At 43.8% G+C, this 16,489-nt stretch overlaps 1 protein-coding gene across 1 annotated transcript; it reads left to right on the top strand.

The window, feature by feature from the left end:
• Positions 1 to 1,202: 1,202 nt before the first annotated feature.
• On the top strand, positions 1,203 to 16,416 carry UBXN4 (UBX domain protein 4). The gene is made up of 13 exons (XM_069861572.1): positions 1,203 to 1,342; positions 7,998 to 8,100; positions 8,955 to 8,983; positions 9,813 to 9,931; positions 10,504 to 10,672; positions 11,101 to 11,203; positions 12,432 to 12,486; positions 12,633 to 12,797; positions 13,573 to 13,700; positions 13,878 to 13,980; positions 14,319 to 14,450; positions 14,848 to 15,056; positions 15,789 to 16,416. Exons 1-13 carry the CDS (start codon positions 1,261 to 1,263, stop codon positions 15,925 to 15,927), a joined length of 1,536 nt encoding a protein of 511 aa, XP_069717673.1. The 5' UTR covers positions 1,203 to 1,260; the 3' UTR covers positions 15,928 to 16,416.
• Positions 16,417 to 16,489: the final 73 nt, after the last annotated feature.

Genomic DNA, 16,489 nt, shown 5'->3' on the forward strand with positions numbered 1-16,489 from the left:
TGCTTTCCTAAAAAGAGGAGACTTCTGGGCATTTGAGTTCTTACGCTGCCACGTGAATGTATGTACTACTTAAACCAGGGCACATATATTTCTTCCTCCTCGGGTTGGATTGCTGTAGTTTGCTGGTAAGAAGCCCAGGTTATGCCAGTGACGATATTACTCCTCTGAATTCCATCGCTGCCTCTTGCCCATTTCCAGCTGCTAGTTTACGGTCATGGTTTTAATCCTGCAAGGCCGTTAACAGATTGAAGATCTGTAAGGACAGCTGTCGCTGCCTCCTGGGGCGACACATTCCCGGACAGGACTTTTCATAGATCAGAGAATCAAAGAATAGTTTGGGTTGGAAGGGACTTTAAAGCCCATCCAGTTCCCCCTCTGCCACAGGCAGGGACACCTCCCACTAGATCAGGCTTCTCAAGGCCCCATCCAGCCTGGCCTTGAACATCTCCAGGGATGGGGCAGCAAAGCTTCCCTCGGCAACCTGTTCCAGCGCCTCACCACAGTCATGGCGAAGAAATTCTTCCTCATGTCTAATCTAAACCTGCCCCTCTCCAGTTTATACCCCTTGCCCCTCCTCCTATCACTACAAGCCTTTGTCAACAGTCCCTCCTCAGCTTTCCTGTAGCCCCTTTAGGTACTGGAAGGTCGCTATAAGGTCTCCTTGGAGCCTTCTCCAGGCTCCACAACCCCAGCTCTCTCAGCCTGTCCTCACAGGGAGCTGCTCCAGCCCTCAGATCATCCTCGTAGCCTCCTCTTCACCCGTTCCAACAGCTCCATCTCCTCCTTACGCTGAGGATTGCAGATGAGGTGTCACAAGGGAGGAATTAAGAGGGGCAGAATCACCTCCCTTGCCCTGCTGATGTAAAAGAGGAGGCAGGAGCTGAGAGCATCCCTGGAAGTGTCCCAGGCCAGGCTCGATGGACCTTTGAGCCTTCAGCTCTGGCGAGAGGTGTCCCAGCCCCTCGCCGGGGGTCGGAGCTCGATGAGCTCCCCCGTCCCTTCCACCCTAACCCGCCCTCGCCCGCGCGTGGCTGGGTTGGAGCCAATCAGCAGGCACGGCAGGGCGCAGGGGCGGGGCCGGGACCGGGTGGGAGCCAATCAAAACGCAGATCGGCGCGCACGGGAGCCAATCAGCAGGCGAGTCGGGGCGCGCGGGCGGGGCCGGGGCCGGCCGCAGCCAATCAGCAGGCGCGGCGGGGCGCAGGCGCGGGTCCCGCCATCGCGCGGGGGCGGCTCCGGGCGCGCGGGGCCCGCGGCGCCATGATGTGGTTCGGAGGCCCGATCCCGGCCGCCATCGCCGCCGCCAAGCAGCGCAGCTCCGTCTTCGTCGTCTTCGTGTCAGGTACGGGGCGGCGGGAGCCTTCCCTGAGGCCGCACCGGGCGCGGGGAGCGCGGCTGCCGCCTCTCGCCGCCTTCCTCGCCCCGGGGCCCGGCAGGCCGCTCGGCAGAGCCCCTCTAGGTCTGTCACCTCGCCCCCCAGGGCTGCCCCCCAGTCCCCAGGGCTGCCCCCCAGTCCCCAGGGCTGCCCCTGTCCCTTCGGCTGCCCCTATCCTCTGTCCCTTAGGCTGCCTCTGTCCCTTAGGCTGCCCCTGTCCCCTGCCCCAGGACTGTTATGGCCCAGCAGTGCGGGCTTGGCCCTGCTGCTGCCCTGGCCCCACGCTGTCCCTGCCCTAAGGGCTGTCCCTTCCTGGCAGCGCACACTCTGTCCCCTGTGCCACTTCCTATCCCTAGGACTGTCCTAGCTCGGCAGTACAAGCTCTGCCCCACAGCTGCCCCTGCCCAGCCTTGCAGGCTCTGCCCCACGGCTCCCCTGCGCAGGGCTGTGCCGCAGGGCTGTCGTGTCCCAGCCCCTGGCCCTGCCCTTTTTCTGCTGTGTCGTGGCATAACGCGACCTCTCCGCACTAAGAGCAGCTGTTTTGTTTTTCCTTTTACCTCTCCTCGTATGAGTTTGCATCTAGTTCTTAGTGTTGTCACTTGCTTAGCTGTCTGCACGTGGTGTCCTTTTTCTGTCGAGTTTCCTGTAGTGTTTGCTTTGTCATTTTCAATGTTACTTGAAGAAAATTGAAGAACTCAAGAAATCTGGTTGAAGAAATTCAGTGGTAAATGAAGAAACTTGCAGGAGCTCATATTGTCTATGTACATTGCCTTTCTGTCTGGAAACATGAGAATGGGTAAAGGGAAAGAGGACGTTAGGCAGGTTCTTTAACTTTCTCTTTACCATTGCCTAGAGCGCTTGTGGCCTGAAGTTTTTCAGACATCTCATGAAGAAACAACCACAGTGAAGGTGACATTGGTGTTGTTCCTTTAAGAATTATTGAACCGTGGCATCCGCATGCCTTCAAGGGGAAGTCCACTCCCAAAGGGGATGTGAACGGAAAAGTACAAAGTGTAGTGAAGGTCCTTTGTGGACACAACTCTCTTTGTGCCTGGACAACAGCATTTTCTGCTGGATAGTAAACATACTGCTGAAAATCAAGGTCTTCTTAGCTCACACCATGCTGTGTTGGTGCTGGAGGAAGGGGTGGGGTAGTCAATGCAGGCTTTAAGGCAGCGTTTTAAAGCAGGTGGGTGCTGTGATGTGAAAGCCTTTTACTATTGTTTGGGTTTTATTACTTTTGGCATAACCATACTTTAATGAGTTTACCTACAGCGCTTACCTGATGGCTCTGCCTTCATAGTCAATAATGAGGGGATCATAGCGTATTGTTTAAAATTAGATGGAAAGCCAGGTGGTAAACAGGATGATTCTTCCTGACGCACACCTCTCGCAATACTTGACATCTTCACTTCTGAAACGTAATCTATTGTGACTTGGTTAAAGGCTGATTTTCTTCCGAACTCCCTACACAGGTTTAAAAGTTTTCTACTAAACTTCTTGGATATTTCAGATGCTCCGTACTGAGTTTTCTTGGCAAGGTTTTGGTAGCTGGGGGTCTACAGGGGTGGCTTCTGTGACAAGCAGCCAGAAGCTTTCCCTGTGTCTGACAGAGCCAATGCCAGCTGGCTGCAAGACGGATCTGCTGCTGGCCAAGGCTGAGCCCATCAGGTGGTAGCATCTCCGGGATAACGTAGTTAAGAAGGGGAAAACTACTCCTGTGTAGCAGCAGCTGGGAGAGAGGAGTGAGACTATGTGAGATATATTCAACATATATACAACATATATATACAACAGCTCTGTGGGCACCGAGGTCAGTGCAGAAGGAGGAGGGGAGGAGCTGCTCCAGGTGCCAGAGCAGAGATTCTTCTGCAGCCTGTGGTGAAGACCACGGTGAGGCAGGCTGGTTCCCTTGTGGACCATGGAGGTTCACAGTGGAGCAAATGTCCACCTGCAGCCCATGGAGGACCCTGTGGGAGGCATGTGCTGGAACAGGCTCCTGACAGGTCATGTGGACCCGTGGGGGAGAGGAGCTCATGCCGGAGCAGGTTTGCTAGCAGGACTTGTGACTGAATGAGAGACCCGCTCTGAAGCAGTCTGTTCCTGAAGGACTGCGCTTTATGGAAGGGACCCATGCTGGAGCAGTTCCTGGAGAACTGCAGCCCATGGGAAGGACTCACATTGAAGAAGTTCATGGAGAATTGTCTTCCATGGGAGAGAAACCATGCTGGAGCAGGGGAAGAGTGTGAGGAGTCCTCCCCTGGCGAGGAAGGAGCAGCAGAGACGATGTGTGATGAACTGACTACAGCCCCCATTCCCAGTCCCACTGCACCACTCACGGGAGGAGGTAGAGAAAATCAGGAGTAAAGTTAAGCCAGAGAAGCAGGGGCGGGTAGGAGGAAGATATTTTAAGATTTAGCTTTTATTTTCTCATTAGTCAACTCTGATTTAGATTGGTAATAATTAAACTAATTTCCCCAAGTCGAATCTGTTTTACCTGTGATGGTATTTGCTGAGTTATCTCCTCGTCCTTTATGTTGACCCAGGAGCCTTTCATTATCTTTCCTCTCCCCTGTCCTGCTGAGGCTGGGGAGTGATAGAGCAGCTTTGGTGGGCACTGGGCATACAGCCAGGGTCAACCCACCACAAAGATATTTTTAATAGTAATTCAGTACTTCTGAGTATTTTGAATTTGATGCATATCTGTCAGCACGCACCCTAACTTATTTCCAGTATTTTTTATGAAACTAGAATTGCACACAAAACTGGGCCTTTTTTTTTTTTTTTAAATGTTAATGTTCTCTAGGTGGATGTAGATATACAGAGTGGAGATGTATTTGTGAGTTGCAGGAATGTAACCTAGTTATGACATTATAGTATGACTGTATTTATTTGTTCCGAGTACTGAAAAAAGAGGACTGATACTTAAAGCAGCCATACCTCCAAAATGAAAGAGTTGGGGAGTTCTGCCTGGTTCTGATCTGCTCTGGGAGCAGTGGGTTCAGGGCAGCTGACTTGGGTCAGAGCTGGTTGCAGAGTGGTTCCGTTACGCCTGCTGGGAAAGGGAATTGGGAAGCCCAAGAACGTACTTTCTCACCTGTGTAAGCAGGTGTGCTTGGAGGATGCCAAGTACTGAATGAAAAATCTATTTTTATGCTACCAGAGATTTGGTTTGTTTGCTTAGATCCATGTTCAAAACCACACAGTTGTTGGTGATGGTAGCTTTGAGTCTTCACCATATGTGCTTGCCTGTAGGCACCAGAGACAGGCATTGGAAAGCAGCTTTCTGAGCAGAAAAACGTGCTTTCAGAAGCATTCAGTGTTTCTGTTTTGCTTTGTGCACTTCATCCAGTAACGTATAGGGGGACAAAAAAGTAATAACAGAAAAGAAATTATTGAGAGAAACGGCAAATGTAAATTAACTAATTTTAGAGTGGCCACTGTGAATGGTAGCTGTTAGGTGCAGCCTTAACAGAAACTACTGAATTCTGGTAGGTCTGTCTCTGTTTGGTTTCTGCTACCATCTGTCTGTCCCTCTTCACTGCACTTCTCTAACCACGCACTTGAAAATGAAGAACTGATTTGCCCTCTCCAATTCTAGAATATTTTCCAGTCAAGCAAGGAATAATGTGGCTATTCATCTTAACAGTGAGATGGTGTTTGTGACTGCAGTTGCTTGTTTTTCTCTTCAACATATCTGTTCGCAGCTATAATCCTAGCACTCTGGAGTATTTAGAACCTTCGCAGTGTTTTCTGGTGATGCAGTTGTGTGAGCGTATTACAAATCCTGTTGAATTTGTGGGAAGCTGCAATAAAAGGGGTTGCTTCATACTCTGGGGAGCATGAGGTGAAGCATGTCTGCCTTACAAAACTGATTTTAAATATTAAGCTGAGATGTTGAATTAGAGGCTTCTGTACCCACAAAGCAATGAAGTTGTGTTTGGGGTCCAGATGAGTTGCTTTGTGGCATCAAATAGTTAGTACTAGGTTTTGCTGCTGGACAGGGAAAAAGTATTCCTGATATTGAAGTAGGTGTGGTGAAAGTCTCTGGTACCTTGCTGGTAGCTCTTCTGTAGATGATTTTCTAGCCTGCAGAGTTTAAAAAGTCCTCTTTGAGTTATTGATCTAAAGTTAAGCACTGATTTGCAGTCAATGAGCTACTTGTTAGTATGTTGTAGCTGAGCTGAATCACTTTTCAAGTTAAATACATGAAATGACACAAAGGAGGAGGAGGTGAACAGCTCAATCCCCTGGCTTTTTGTAATTTTCAGGATGGGCTATCCTTACTCTTACTGAGTAGTTATGAAATGTTGGACATTGAGAAGTCAGCTGGGCTTATCTCTCTTCTTCTGAAGGGAAAACACTCTTTGATGACTGTGTGCTGAGGAACAGGGGAGATAAATATGGTTGTCCTTCAACAACCTGTGATGGTTTTGAATAAATTCCTTGTACAGCAAATAAATCATTGCAGAAAAAGATTCTCTTCCAATTATCTGAATCACTTGAGAAACGATGGGTGCATTTTCTCTTTATGGATATCTAAATTTACCTGACCAAATTTAAGAGATGGGCGAGTGTGACTGCAAATTGTGTACAGGTCTTTCCGCTAAGTGAAATAAAGCTATGCTTTTGTTGGAGGAACACAAGAAATTGAAGAGTGCTGGGAACTAGAATTCTGAGGTGCTTGTGGTAGCTCAGTGGTTAGCAGAATTGTGAATTACATCAAATTCTCTTCAGCTTGATCTCATGACCTTTCTGATACTTTTCCTGTGACCTGGAAGTTTTCATTTCCGGGCGTAATTACTACTGCAAAACTGTAATAAATGAACCTGTGCCCTCAAATGAGAAAGGCTTGTCAAAACAAAAAGATACATGAGACTAAGTGACCATTCTGTGCGTAGTCACAATATTAAACTGTGTGTCATCGTGTAGAGCTTTATAAAATGTGAGTTATCAGCATTTTCCTTCATGGTCACATCTCTCAGACTGTGCTGTGAACAGTCTGGCCCTCTGTTTTTAGTGTTCTTTTTCTACAGCAGCAGTTGTTTGTATGGAGAAGTTAGTGTTAGGCAAGTCTTTAGGTATTTTTAGTAGCCTAATCAGATGAGCACATGTCCTCCTGAAAAAGTGTGTGGTGAAGCAGCTGTCTGAGCGTTTGGAAATGGGGGAGGAGGCTGAACCGCCCTCGCAGAACAGCTGCATCAGTTGACCACAGTTGGAAGCCCTGCAGTTGGAGGAAAGGTTCCTACACAAAATACCTTAAATATTTACTTGCTTATGTGGAATAATAGTAATAGAGATCAATATTTTCTTACCTGCTCCAGTAATTCCAGGGAAAGATCAGTACATACGCTTGGAAAATACTCCGCGAACAGTATATTTTTGGTACATGTTGCTCTGAGAAGCATTGTGGCCAGACAGTGGTGGCCTTAAGGCAGCACTGCCTTACTGGGGACTGCCCGTGTAACTCCTGACCTTTAACAAGTGGAAGATACTGCATTAAATGGCAACTGGGAAGAAACAATATAGTGAACTGCTATACTGCTATACTTGTGACTGAAATTCTTCATCGTGAGTATAGTCGATTCCAAGCTGCTAGGAGGTAATGCAGGTTAAAGATAAACAAATGGATGCAGGCCAGTTTACTTGTTGAAAGATGGCCCATATTCATCACAATCTGTTTATTAACCCACACCCCTGCTAAAGCAGTGCTCTGGAATGTAAACATACGATTGACATTGTTTCCTTTGATTAAAATAACACTTCTGAACCTATGATCACACAACACCTTTTTAGTTTCCCTTACTTAAGTAGCTCCTCTTTTACTGCTATTCTTGTTCCTTTGTGCTCCTCACTCCATTCCTTCCCTCCTGCTCTTATTGTTCATGTCAGGAACTGGACTACAAAACTTAAGTTACAAATAATCCTGCAAAGAAATGGTTTTTTGGTTTGTGGGGCTTTTTAACACCATAAAACTGTAAAAGCTTATCTGGTGAATTGTGTGTGTGGTGAGTGGAAAATGTAGTTTTACCTACTAGCAGCTGGTATAACAATATGTAATTAAATTTATGAGGGGTAAGCAGTGGATAGTTTTAGCATCTTAGCAGATCAAGCTTAATGTCAGGGAGAAGTAGTGGTTTGCTCTGGTTGTGCTGTGGGATCTGCTTGCATATTCTGAGAGTGTAAGCACAATACTGAAGCATAAGCTTACTCCCTGTGAAGTGAAAATGGGACCCTTTGATGTCTGTGCAATTAGATGATGCAGTCAAGCCAATCTTTGGACTCGCCATCACCTCCACTTCCTCTGTCTGTGTTCCATCTGTGCGGTCCAGTCCCTTCTGCTCCCTTGGACCTGTTCACTGTGCAGGTGAATGGCTGCAAAAGCTGCGCATTTGCTGGCTTGGAAAGATTTTTGTTACATTAGGTTTATGGCCTGTTAGCAAGACGAGTGTTAGCTGGAGCGAACTGTCTCTAGGTTATCAAACAAAATTATAATCTGACTTTAAATAACCACAAGAGGGTCTTTCAAAGGTGATGTCAAGCAATTGAAGCAAAGCTAAAATCAGACCAGAAACCGTAATTTGTGGTGCATTTAGCTTCATGTGTGTACTGTATCTTACAGGTGACGATGAACAATCTATTGAGATGGCTGCAAGGTGGGAAGATGAGAAGGTGACAGAAGCTGCCTCAGATGGTTTTGTTGCTATTAAAATTGACACCAAAAGGTTTGAACCTATTCTAATTCTGTCTCTTATACAATCTTTCATTGATGATCATGAGAGTAGGAGGCTTTTGAAGTCCTCACCCTGGTTTGGAGGTAGTCTGAAAACAAGTTTTCAGATCATAAATTCAGTACTCTGTAGCCGCTAGAGCCTGAGAAAATTCCATATTTCCTGTTGTGTTCTGTGGAATATTCATTGTGTGTTTCAGACTATTTCAGTATGAATAAAAGAATGGTTGGGGGTTGTCCTTTTTCATTGGGCAGAGACACAAAAGTTATGTAAAGAAGCTGGAATCAAGATGCAAGGACTCTTGAGGCAGTTCCTGATTTCCCAAGTTACATAATGAATTTAAAAACTCATGAATTTGGAGTGATAGAAATCTGTAAAGCCCCAGAGAAAATGTGTTTGTCTCTATCGTAACACACAGAATAGAGAAGCGTTGAAGTTCATGGCTAAATTACTCAGCTATTTTAGTTACGTTAAAGTGTTCCAGTTCGTGTGCAGAAATTGCATTGAAATTTCCCAAAATCATATTATTTTGATATGCTCCATGGGCTTTTTATGAGCTTTACTAGATTATTTGCACCCAATAGACTAGATGCCATTTTCCTGAATTGCTTCTTTGCACTGTTTCCCTAAATCTCATGTAGTCAACTGTGATTACCAGGCATTGTCACCGTGTCAACACTTATGCAAAATGTTAATGAGAAGATGCAATGCAAATTTGCTTCTAGTGTTCTCTCAAGTATTTAAATAGTTTTGTGTGTGGTGGTAGAACAGTTATTTTTATGATGAAATACTTAATCTGAAGTTGTTGTGAAGTGATTGCTCCTAAATGAATCTTTTCTTTTAAACAGTGAAGCATGCCTGCAGTTCTCTCAAATTTGTATCCTTTGAGATCGGTTTGGTTGCTACGTTATGGTTACAGATAATTGCTCTTTACAAATTAATATTTATTCTTGCAACAAATATTTACAAGCAGCATTATTGAAATTACGTCTTATGGCACAAAAACCATGTAGCTAAAAGGTACCATCTATGTATTCAACTCAGTGTCAGTTCTCAGAGAAAGTGAACAAGCTGGGTTTTTTTAAATGTTAGTCCTATGTAATTTTCCAAATAGAAAATTATCCAAAGCTTTATGTTATCAAAATAACCCATTGATATTACTGATCAGCATTAGAAAACAAACAAGCAAGCGTTTAGGTTATTAGCTGGAGTTCAGGATTAGAGAGGGATAAGACCAGGTAGCGTGGATTGGGTTCTATCAGATACATGGGTATGAAGTCAGATAAACATCTTCTGCCTTAAGTAGGTCACTGCAAATAGCTGAGGAAAAAGGGAGTTCAGTAGCTTAACTTGAATTTTCTTAGTGCTGTAAAGAATTCATTATTGTCTGTGTAAGATGGTGTCTCACGCTGAAATGAAATCTTTCAAGTCAAAGCATGATCAGTTGTTGGATATGTCTCTGTTGGAGAAAAATATTGTGGCTTAAACCATTTTGAAGAAAAAGAGAAATACTAATTGGTTATATGCAGTGGTTTCCAGCATTTTTGTTAGTGTGTTTTATTCTTCCTCCCTTGGCATTGATTACTGGTGACCAAGTGGAGATTGAATATTGGGCTAGAAGGTTCTGTAGGAAGGACGTCTGCTTCCTTTTTTAAAGTTACTTCATAAACTTCTGTTGGTTTTTGCCCTTAACTCTTGTTGTGCAGATCCTGTAGTGTGCGTTCCATCCAGTTTTTTTATAGGAGATAATGGAATCCCCTTGGAAGTAATTGCTGGCAGCGTTTCTGTTGAAGAGCTTGTTAACAGAATCCATAAAGTTAAGCAGGTAACACTTGCTAACAGACTGGATCATTCATACTGAGTCGGCTGTGCTCCCTGGCCCATAGCACGTGCCTTGGGGAACTATGGATTATTTGGTTCTTTACCCTTCTGACAACAAAATCTGCAAACTTCAATTCACTTCACAAATTGAGCAGGTTGGAGAGCACTATGCAGAAGTGCTACGTTATCCCTTTGTTTCACAGGTTGGTTTAGGTCACCTGTGTAACACCTGCACTATAGAAGAAATATGTCAAGAACTCTAAACCAGAATGGCATATGATTACTCTTTCAGTTCATATGTTTCATTCTGTAATGTTGTTTTGTAATGCGGATTTACAAAGTAATGCTACGGAACGTAATATAAATGTAGATGGTTTAATCACTTTGATTTCAAGTGTAAGACTGAATAGGAAAAAAATACGAAATGTATGATTGCATCATACTCGACAATGTGTGATGATGATAGTTTTATATTGCAAATAGGACTGATTCTCCAAAATACTTTAGTCTTGAGCTTTGAACCTGTGGAAGATATTCAAAGTTTCATAGTTTTGTTTTCTTTCCCTGATTTCTCAGATGCACACAGTCAAAGAGCAGCCTGTGGAAAATGGAAATCAGTCATCTGCTGCCTGTCCCTCCTCTCAGTCTGATGGTGCTTCAGAAAATACACAGTGCAGAGCAGGAGAGTTTTGTGACTCTCCCGAGTCTGCTGTGCCTAAGACAGTAGGACCTTCTGCTGTCAGTGGTTAGTATTTTTACACAAATGCTGGCTAATTTCTTTCTGAAATAGTTTTCCTTTTCTTAAGTTGTGCTATGACAGCACATAAAAGGCAATATATCAAGTGGACTTGTTGAGGAAAAACTTGGGTATCCCAGAATGCTTCTTGCAAGTCTAGAGGGAAGAGTATCTTGTCATTCTGCTAAGTTTTTATAATGAGAAGTCTGTGGTTTATAATGCAATAAAAATTACATACAGTTTCTTGAAACAGGGTTTGTTTACAGAAGTTTCTTTGGGGTAGTAACCTAAAATGATATTGGGGAAGTCCTTATGTCTTCTTGCAGCATGCTAGTTGCTACAAATTATGGCTAACAATGAGCATACTGACTTCTTATGATAAGAAATATAGCTTTTATTTTTCTCTCGTGCATTTTTTTCTCGTATATCACTTGAAGATGAAGCAAATTCAGGTCCAGCAAGCCAGGAAACAACTAATTCTTCAGATGAGCCAGTGAGTGATGCTCAGCCTGTGAATGATCTTTCACTCAAAGTAGAAAGGTAAGTCTTTTGCAGACCCTAATGTATTGCATTTATTTTGCAGGAGGTGGTTTTGTTGGTTGGTTGGGGGGGGCCTTGAACAAGCAGACTTAATTACGACATTTTTGGTGCTTATTCGGTTATCATTTGTCTGTGACAATACTAGGGTTGATAGGAACCCAGCTGTTAAATTAATCTCATTTCTCCCGTGCTGTGAAAAAAGAGAGTGATTTGGAAAACAGCAGATGTTTGCCTTACTTTGATATAACTTGAATACAGGCCGTGTTTGCTGCAGAAATTTTGAAATAGTTAAAACATTGAACTGAAAGCACTTGAAGACTGATGTTATTTGTAATATCCTACCAAAACACAGCAGCACGTGCTTAGTAGATAGGATTGATGTACTTCTGAAAGGCATTTTTCAACTTTTTCATGTTTGATTTCAGCTTTCTGCCAAAGTTGTTGGACAGTTAATTTCTTCTTACCACTGATATGAAAATGCAGTCAATATTTTAATATAAATACTGAAATTCCTTTCCAAAATGTGTGTTAGCTGTAAGTTATGCCATGTTTGCATATATCTAAAGCATTTATTTCAGGGCAAGAAAGAGGCAAAGCTCTGCAGTAATTACCATTCTCTTCTTAAAAAAGCAAACCAGCTAATGTATACACAACATTTTTCTGACTCTGGCTTCTCATGCTGTTTAGTCATGGCTCCCCTTTCCCCATACTTTAAAAATAATGTAAATTACTGTGGTTTTTTTCAGTCAACTCTTATTCTAAGGCACTTTTCTGGATAGATGAGCAGGTATATGTGCTGCTATGTCAGTGCTATGTATTATTTACTTTCCGTTTTAGGAAGTGATGTGCAGAAGAACCCAGATGGCTTAAATAGCTACAAAGAGATTGAGATTTATGATCTGCGGTTACAGAGACCACAGATCATAAACAGTATTGCTAATTGTATGTCTTACAAGTTGGTTCAACAGTAAGGTGTAAGATTCTGCTTTTACTGATCAGAAGAGGACAGAAGGAATATGTTAGAACTCTTATTAAAAATTGGAAACTGGGTGGTGAATCACCACCTCATCTTTTTACGGATGATATGCCTGCTGTGTTACAGTTCATGTTCATTTTCATGTGTTCCGTTCTTCCATAAGTGTTTTTTGCAAATGCTTCCTTAAAAACTTAAAATGTTAATAACGGATACTGCAATTTTAAGACTTTTCACTTTATTCTTTAAATTTAGAATAACAAAAAAGCTTGAAGAGAGACGAGAAGAGAAAAGGAAAGAAGAAGAACAGGTAACACAAATGTAAAACCACTTGCAGTTTTATACCCTTGTTTGATTAAACGCTTCATTCCTTTTTAAATAAATGTACTTCAGTCTTGTCTTACTCTTCTCCAAGGCAATTTCCTGGTCCAATTTCTGTGTCTGTTGTTTATTCAGAAAGAAATTAAGAAAGAAATTGAACGGAGAAAAACTGGTAAAGAAATGTTGGAGTACAAAAGACGACAGGAGGAAGAATTGACAAAACGTATGTTGGAGGAAAGGAACAGAGAGAAGGCAGAAGAGAGGGCTGCTAGAGAGCGTATAAGGCAACAGATCGCAAGGGTAAAGTTTTCAGTTTAGATCATAGCTTGCTGCTTCTTCCTCTCCCAGAGGCCACCACTAAAACAGACTTTAGCATGCGTGAAACTTAGGATTGTCCGTCTTTCTGTTTGGAATCCTGCAGCCTTGAATGAGAACAGTGGCTGTGTTTGGTGTCTATGTAGCATTTCCTGTGTATGCAGTGAAACTTCTGCTTTTGTACTCGTGATGATCTCTTCTGTCTGAATGCACGTACCAGCCTTTCTGTCGTATTGCTTGAGCCCAGTGGAGAATTATCATTCAAACACACAAATAGCTGCAGTTTAAACATGGTTCTGAACAGGAGCACAGGGGGTATTTCATTGTGGAATATGCAGAACAACACTGATCTCAAAATGGCAGGGAGGATGTTTTCTAAGTTTGTATAGGTATGTGTGTACATACATGGGTATAAACAGTCAGTAACAATTGAAATTCCTCCTCAGTATTTGGCTTTGGCCTAGAACATTTATAGCAAGTTACACGACTACTGTTTTAAGATTTTTCCCTTTATCTTCACTGGATTGTTAAATTTGCATGGGAAGAAGTGTTTGCATGAAGTGACTCACTGAGAAGTGTCGCCTTGGCTAACGACATGAGATTGGGCAGTCTGGCAGTGAATAACTCTTTGCAGCACTACTGTCTTTCCTCCATATGGCCTGCTTACATCGCTGTAGTACAGATCATAGCTTTCCGTTTTAGTGAATATTAAGCTACCATTTATGGTAAAAATTAAGGTTTCTGTTTGGTCCTTTCTCAGGATCGTGCTGAGAGAGCAGCTCGCTTTGCAAAATCGAAGGAAGAAGCAGAAGCTGCAAAAGCTGCAGCCCTTCAGGCTAAACAGGCTGAAATAGAGGCCAGAAAAGAAGCGTCTCAAAAGGAGAGAAGGTGAGTTGCTGCAGAGAAAGAAGGGCGTGTTTTGGGCAGAGAGGTGTCTGCGTGTGCGGCGTGCGCTGCCACGAGTAGGAGAACTTTCCTTCTCTTTCAGTACTCCCAAGCTAAAGCCCCCACAGCGTTTGTGTCTCACTGTTCATATGCTGACTGACCCCGATACGTGTCCTGCAGTGCAATAGCCAGGATTCAGTTCCGCCTCCCAGACGGATCTTCCTTTACTAACCAGTTCCCATCTGAAGCACGGTTGGAAGAAGCAAGGCAGTTTGCTGCGCAGGTAAATGGGTGTTTTGTTTTCTTAGCTATTGCAACTTGATGTAGCATCAACTGGTTATTGATTGTGGTGGAGTTACCATCGACTGCTTTCCTTCTTGTTTATTGGAAGGGGGGTTTGGGAGCAGCCTTCTGCGGTGCTACCAGCTGCCCTCGTATTGCTGCAGCACAGCATTCATTAGACATGCTAGGATGTAAAAAAGAAGTTCTTCATTTCTCCATATGGAGATGATCAGTAGTTTGATATAGAACTTGGGCTAGTATGGAAAGATACACTTTACTGGCAAATCCACAGTTTGAAAGCCAAGTTATAAAGAGAATGTTTTCTTTGTGTTTTTGCAGATGGTTGGTAACACTTACGGCAATTTTTCACTGGCAACGATGTTTCCCAGGAGAGAGTTTACCAAAGAAGATTATGGAAAGAAATTAGTGGAGCTGGAGTTAGCACCCAGTGCTTCAGTCGTGTTGCTGCCAGTAGGTATTGGTTTTGTTTGTGTGCTTTGCATTTCTGTGCAAACAGTGGTTCTGTAGCTGTGTATCTGCTGCTAGTTGGCAGTGATAATACTTGGGTTGAACTTTGGTCTTTCTGTGCGTAAGACAGATTGCAGAATTACTTTTATCTTTGTCAGGACCAATTTGGAGGAGGACTTCTACTGCAGCAGATAAATAGTGGCATAGGTATTTGTCAAATATGTAACCAAATATGTCTGCTCAGCTGCTTCTAAACTGTGGATGAAGCACTCTTGTCTACAAGAGTGATAGGAATGGTTGGACTCGATGATCCGGTGGGTCTCTTCCAACCTGGTTATTCTATGATTCTAAGAGCACAACTGTGGTATCTGACGCGTTTGCTTTATGTGTTTGTGAGCAGGCGGGACGACCTGCCACGTCTGTTGTTCAGGCTTCGGGCGGTGACCTGTGGAAGTTCTTGGGCACGATACTTTATCCCCTCTTAGCTGTGTGGAGATTTATTAGCAACTTTCTGTTCACGAGTCCACCCCCCTCACAGCCTGCTGCGAGATCAGTCCATCAGCAGGAGCATTCAAACCCATCGACATCGAGCAGCGTGGAGCAGAGCAGGTAATTGGAGTGGCTCGAGGCAGCCACTTCTCAAACCACTCGCTGGAATGGTTTTCATCGTGTAGTGGGGAGCTGAGCTGTACCTGTTTCTTCACTGCTGCCTTCCCCTAGCAGTTTCCAGCCACCACCTTTCCATCTGGTTGAAAGGGATGACCCGGTGGCTAGTAAACCACATCGCAACTCCGACTGGGATTTATTGGCCTTAACATGTGCCATTAAGCAAGATCCTTATCGTTTGTTTCAATTTCCAATTATAGAGTAGGAAAAGCGATGTCTTGCAGTTATTTAGGGACAGGGAATTCAGCTGTAATGATAAAACGGGGGCTTCATTTGAGCTGATCCTGTTTGGCAGATAAAAATTTTGAAACTCAGATGCCGAACTGTTACAGAATGGATGTGCAGGAAGCCTGAGGAACTGAAGTTGGATTTTGACAGTGAAGGGTTTTTATTGCCTGGAGCGTGGGAGCTTTGCTGTACCAAGAGAGCCTCTCGGCCATTTCTCAGAGCAGCCAGGTATCGCTTCAGTGCTGGGCGCTTTCCAGGGACAACGAGGATCTGTCTGAGAGCTGCATGACAAACTCTTAGCTGGGTGTCACTTCTCAAGGAACAGAGGGTGAGGAGTATTATTGGGCATGAGAGAAGGAAGGAGCATGACTTGCACAAGCAGGGGCTGCAACAGCTGCAGTTATTACCAGGGGAAACTGTCCAACCTCGCTGTCCTTTGTGCCCTAGGCAAGCAGTCAGGAAACGAGCAGTGGAAAAGCGGGGAGACGACTTCAAAAAAGAAGGCAAAATCTATAGACTGAGGACTCAAGACGATGGAGAAGATGAAAACAATACTTGGAATGGAAATTCTACACAACAAATGTAGTTTTTGAGTAACTGCAGCAATTGCTGTCTGGCGCTTTTTTGTTTTTCTTCTTTATTTGATCTAAGTCAACCGTGCCTCTGGACAAGGGGGGTTATTTCACACCGACTGAATTACCGAGTTCTTTCTCCTGCCGCGGAGTATGGAATAAAGTCACCTAAGTCAGAACAATCGAGTAGGTGTAGTGAGGCCTAGAAGCAAAGAGTTAAAAGGACTGAAAATCTCCATCGGCTTTCATAGTCCTTACCCTACTGCCAGAGACAGGCACTTTTTAATCTATAAATATTATGCTACATAAATTTAATGGCCAGATATTAATTAATATAAAGGTCGTAGTAGGCAATGACTGATTAAAATGAGGGTTTCGGAAGCACTATAAGTAGCAAATCAGTTAAACATAAATTAGTTAACGTTTTTCTTGCTTCTGCAACTGCAAGCAAAACCTTGTAGTTTTTAATTCCCCAAGCACTCAATAAAATATTTTCCAGAAAACGTGACTGCCTTCTGCTGTAAAGCCTCCACAGAATGTGTGGCCCAGGGAAGCAGGCAGTCGGGATACAGCACA

This window comes from Phaenicophaeus curvirostris, chromosome 7 (assembly GCF_032191515.1).
Source record: "Phaenicophaeus curvirostris isolate KB17595 chromosome 7, BPBGC_Pcur_1.0, whole genome shotgun sequence".
NCBI classification, from domain to species: domain Eukaryota; kingdom Metazoa; phylum Chordata; class Aves; order Cuculiformes; family Cuculidae; genus Phaenicophaeus; species Phaenicophaeus curvirostris.

Coding starts and splice junctions, on each gene's coding strand:
- UBXN4 (XM_069861572.1), top strand. CDS start 1,261: ATGATGTGGTTCGGAGGCCCGATCCCGGCCGCCATCGCCGCCGCCAAG. Junction 13,981..14,318: donor CAAGGCAGTTTGCTGCGCAG/GTAAATGGGTGT, acceptor GTGTTTTTGCAG/ATGGTTGGTAACACTTACGG. Junction 14,451..14,847: donor CTTCAGTCGTGTTGCTGCCA/GTAGGTATTGGT, acceptor GTTTGTGAGCAG/GCGGGACGACCTGCCACGTC.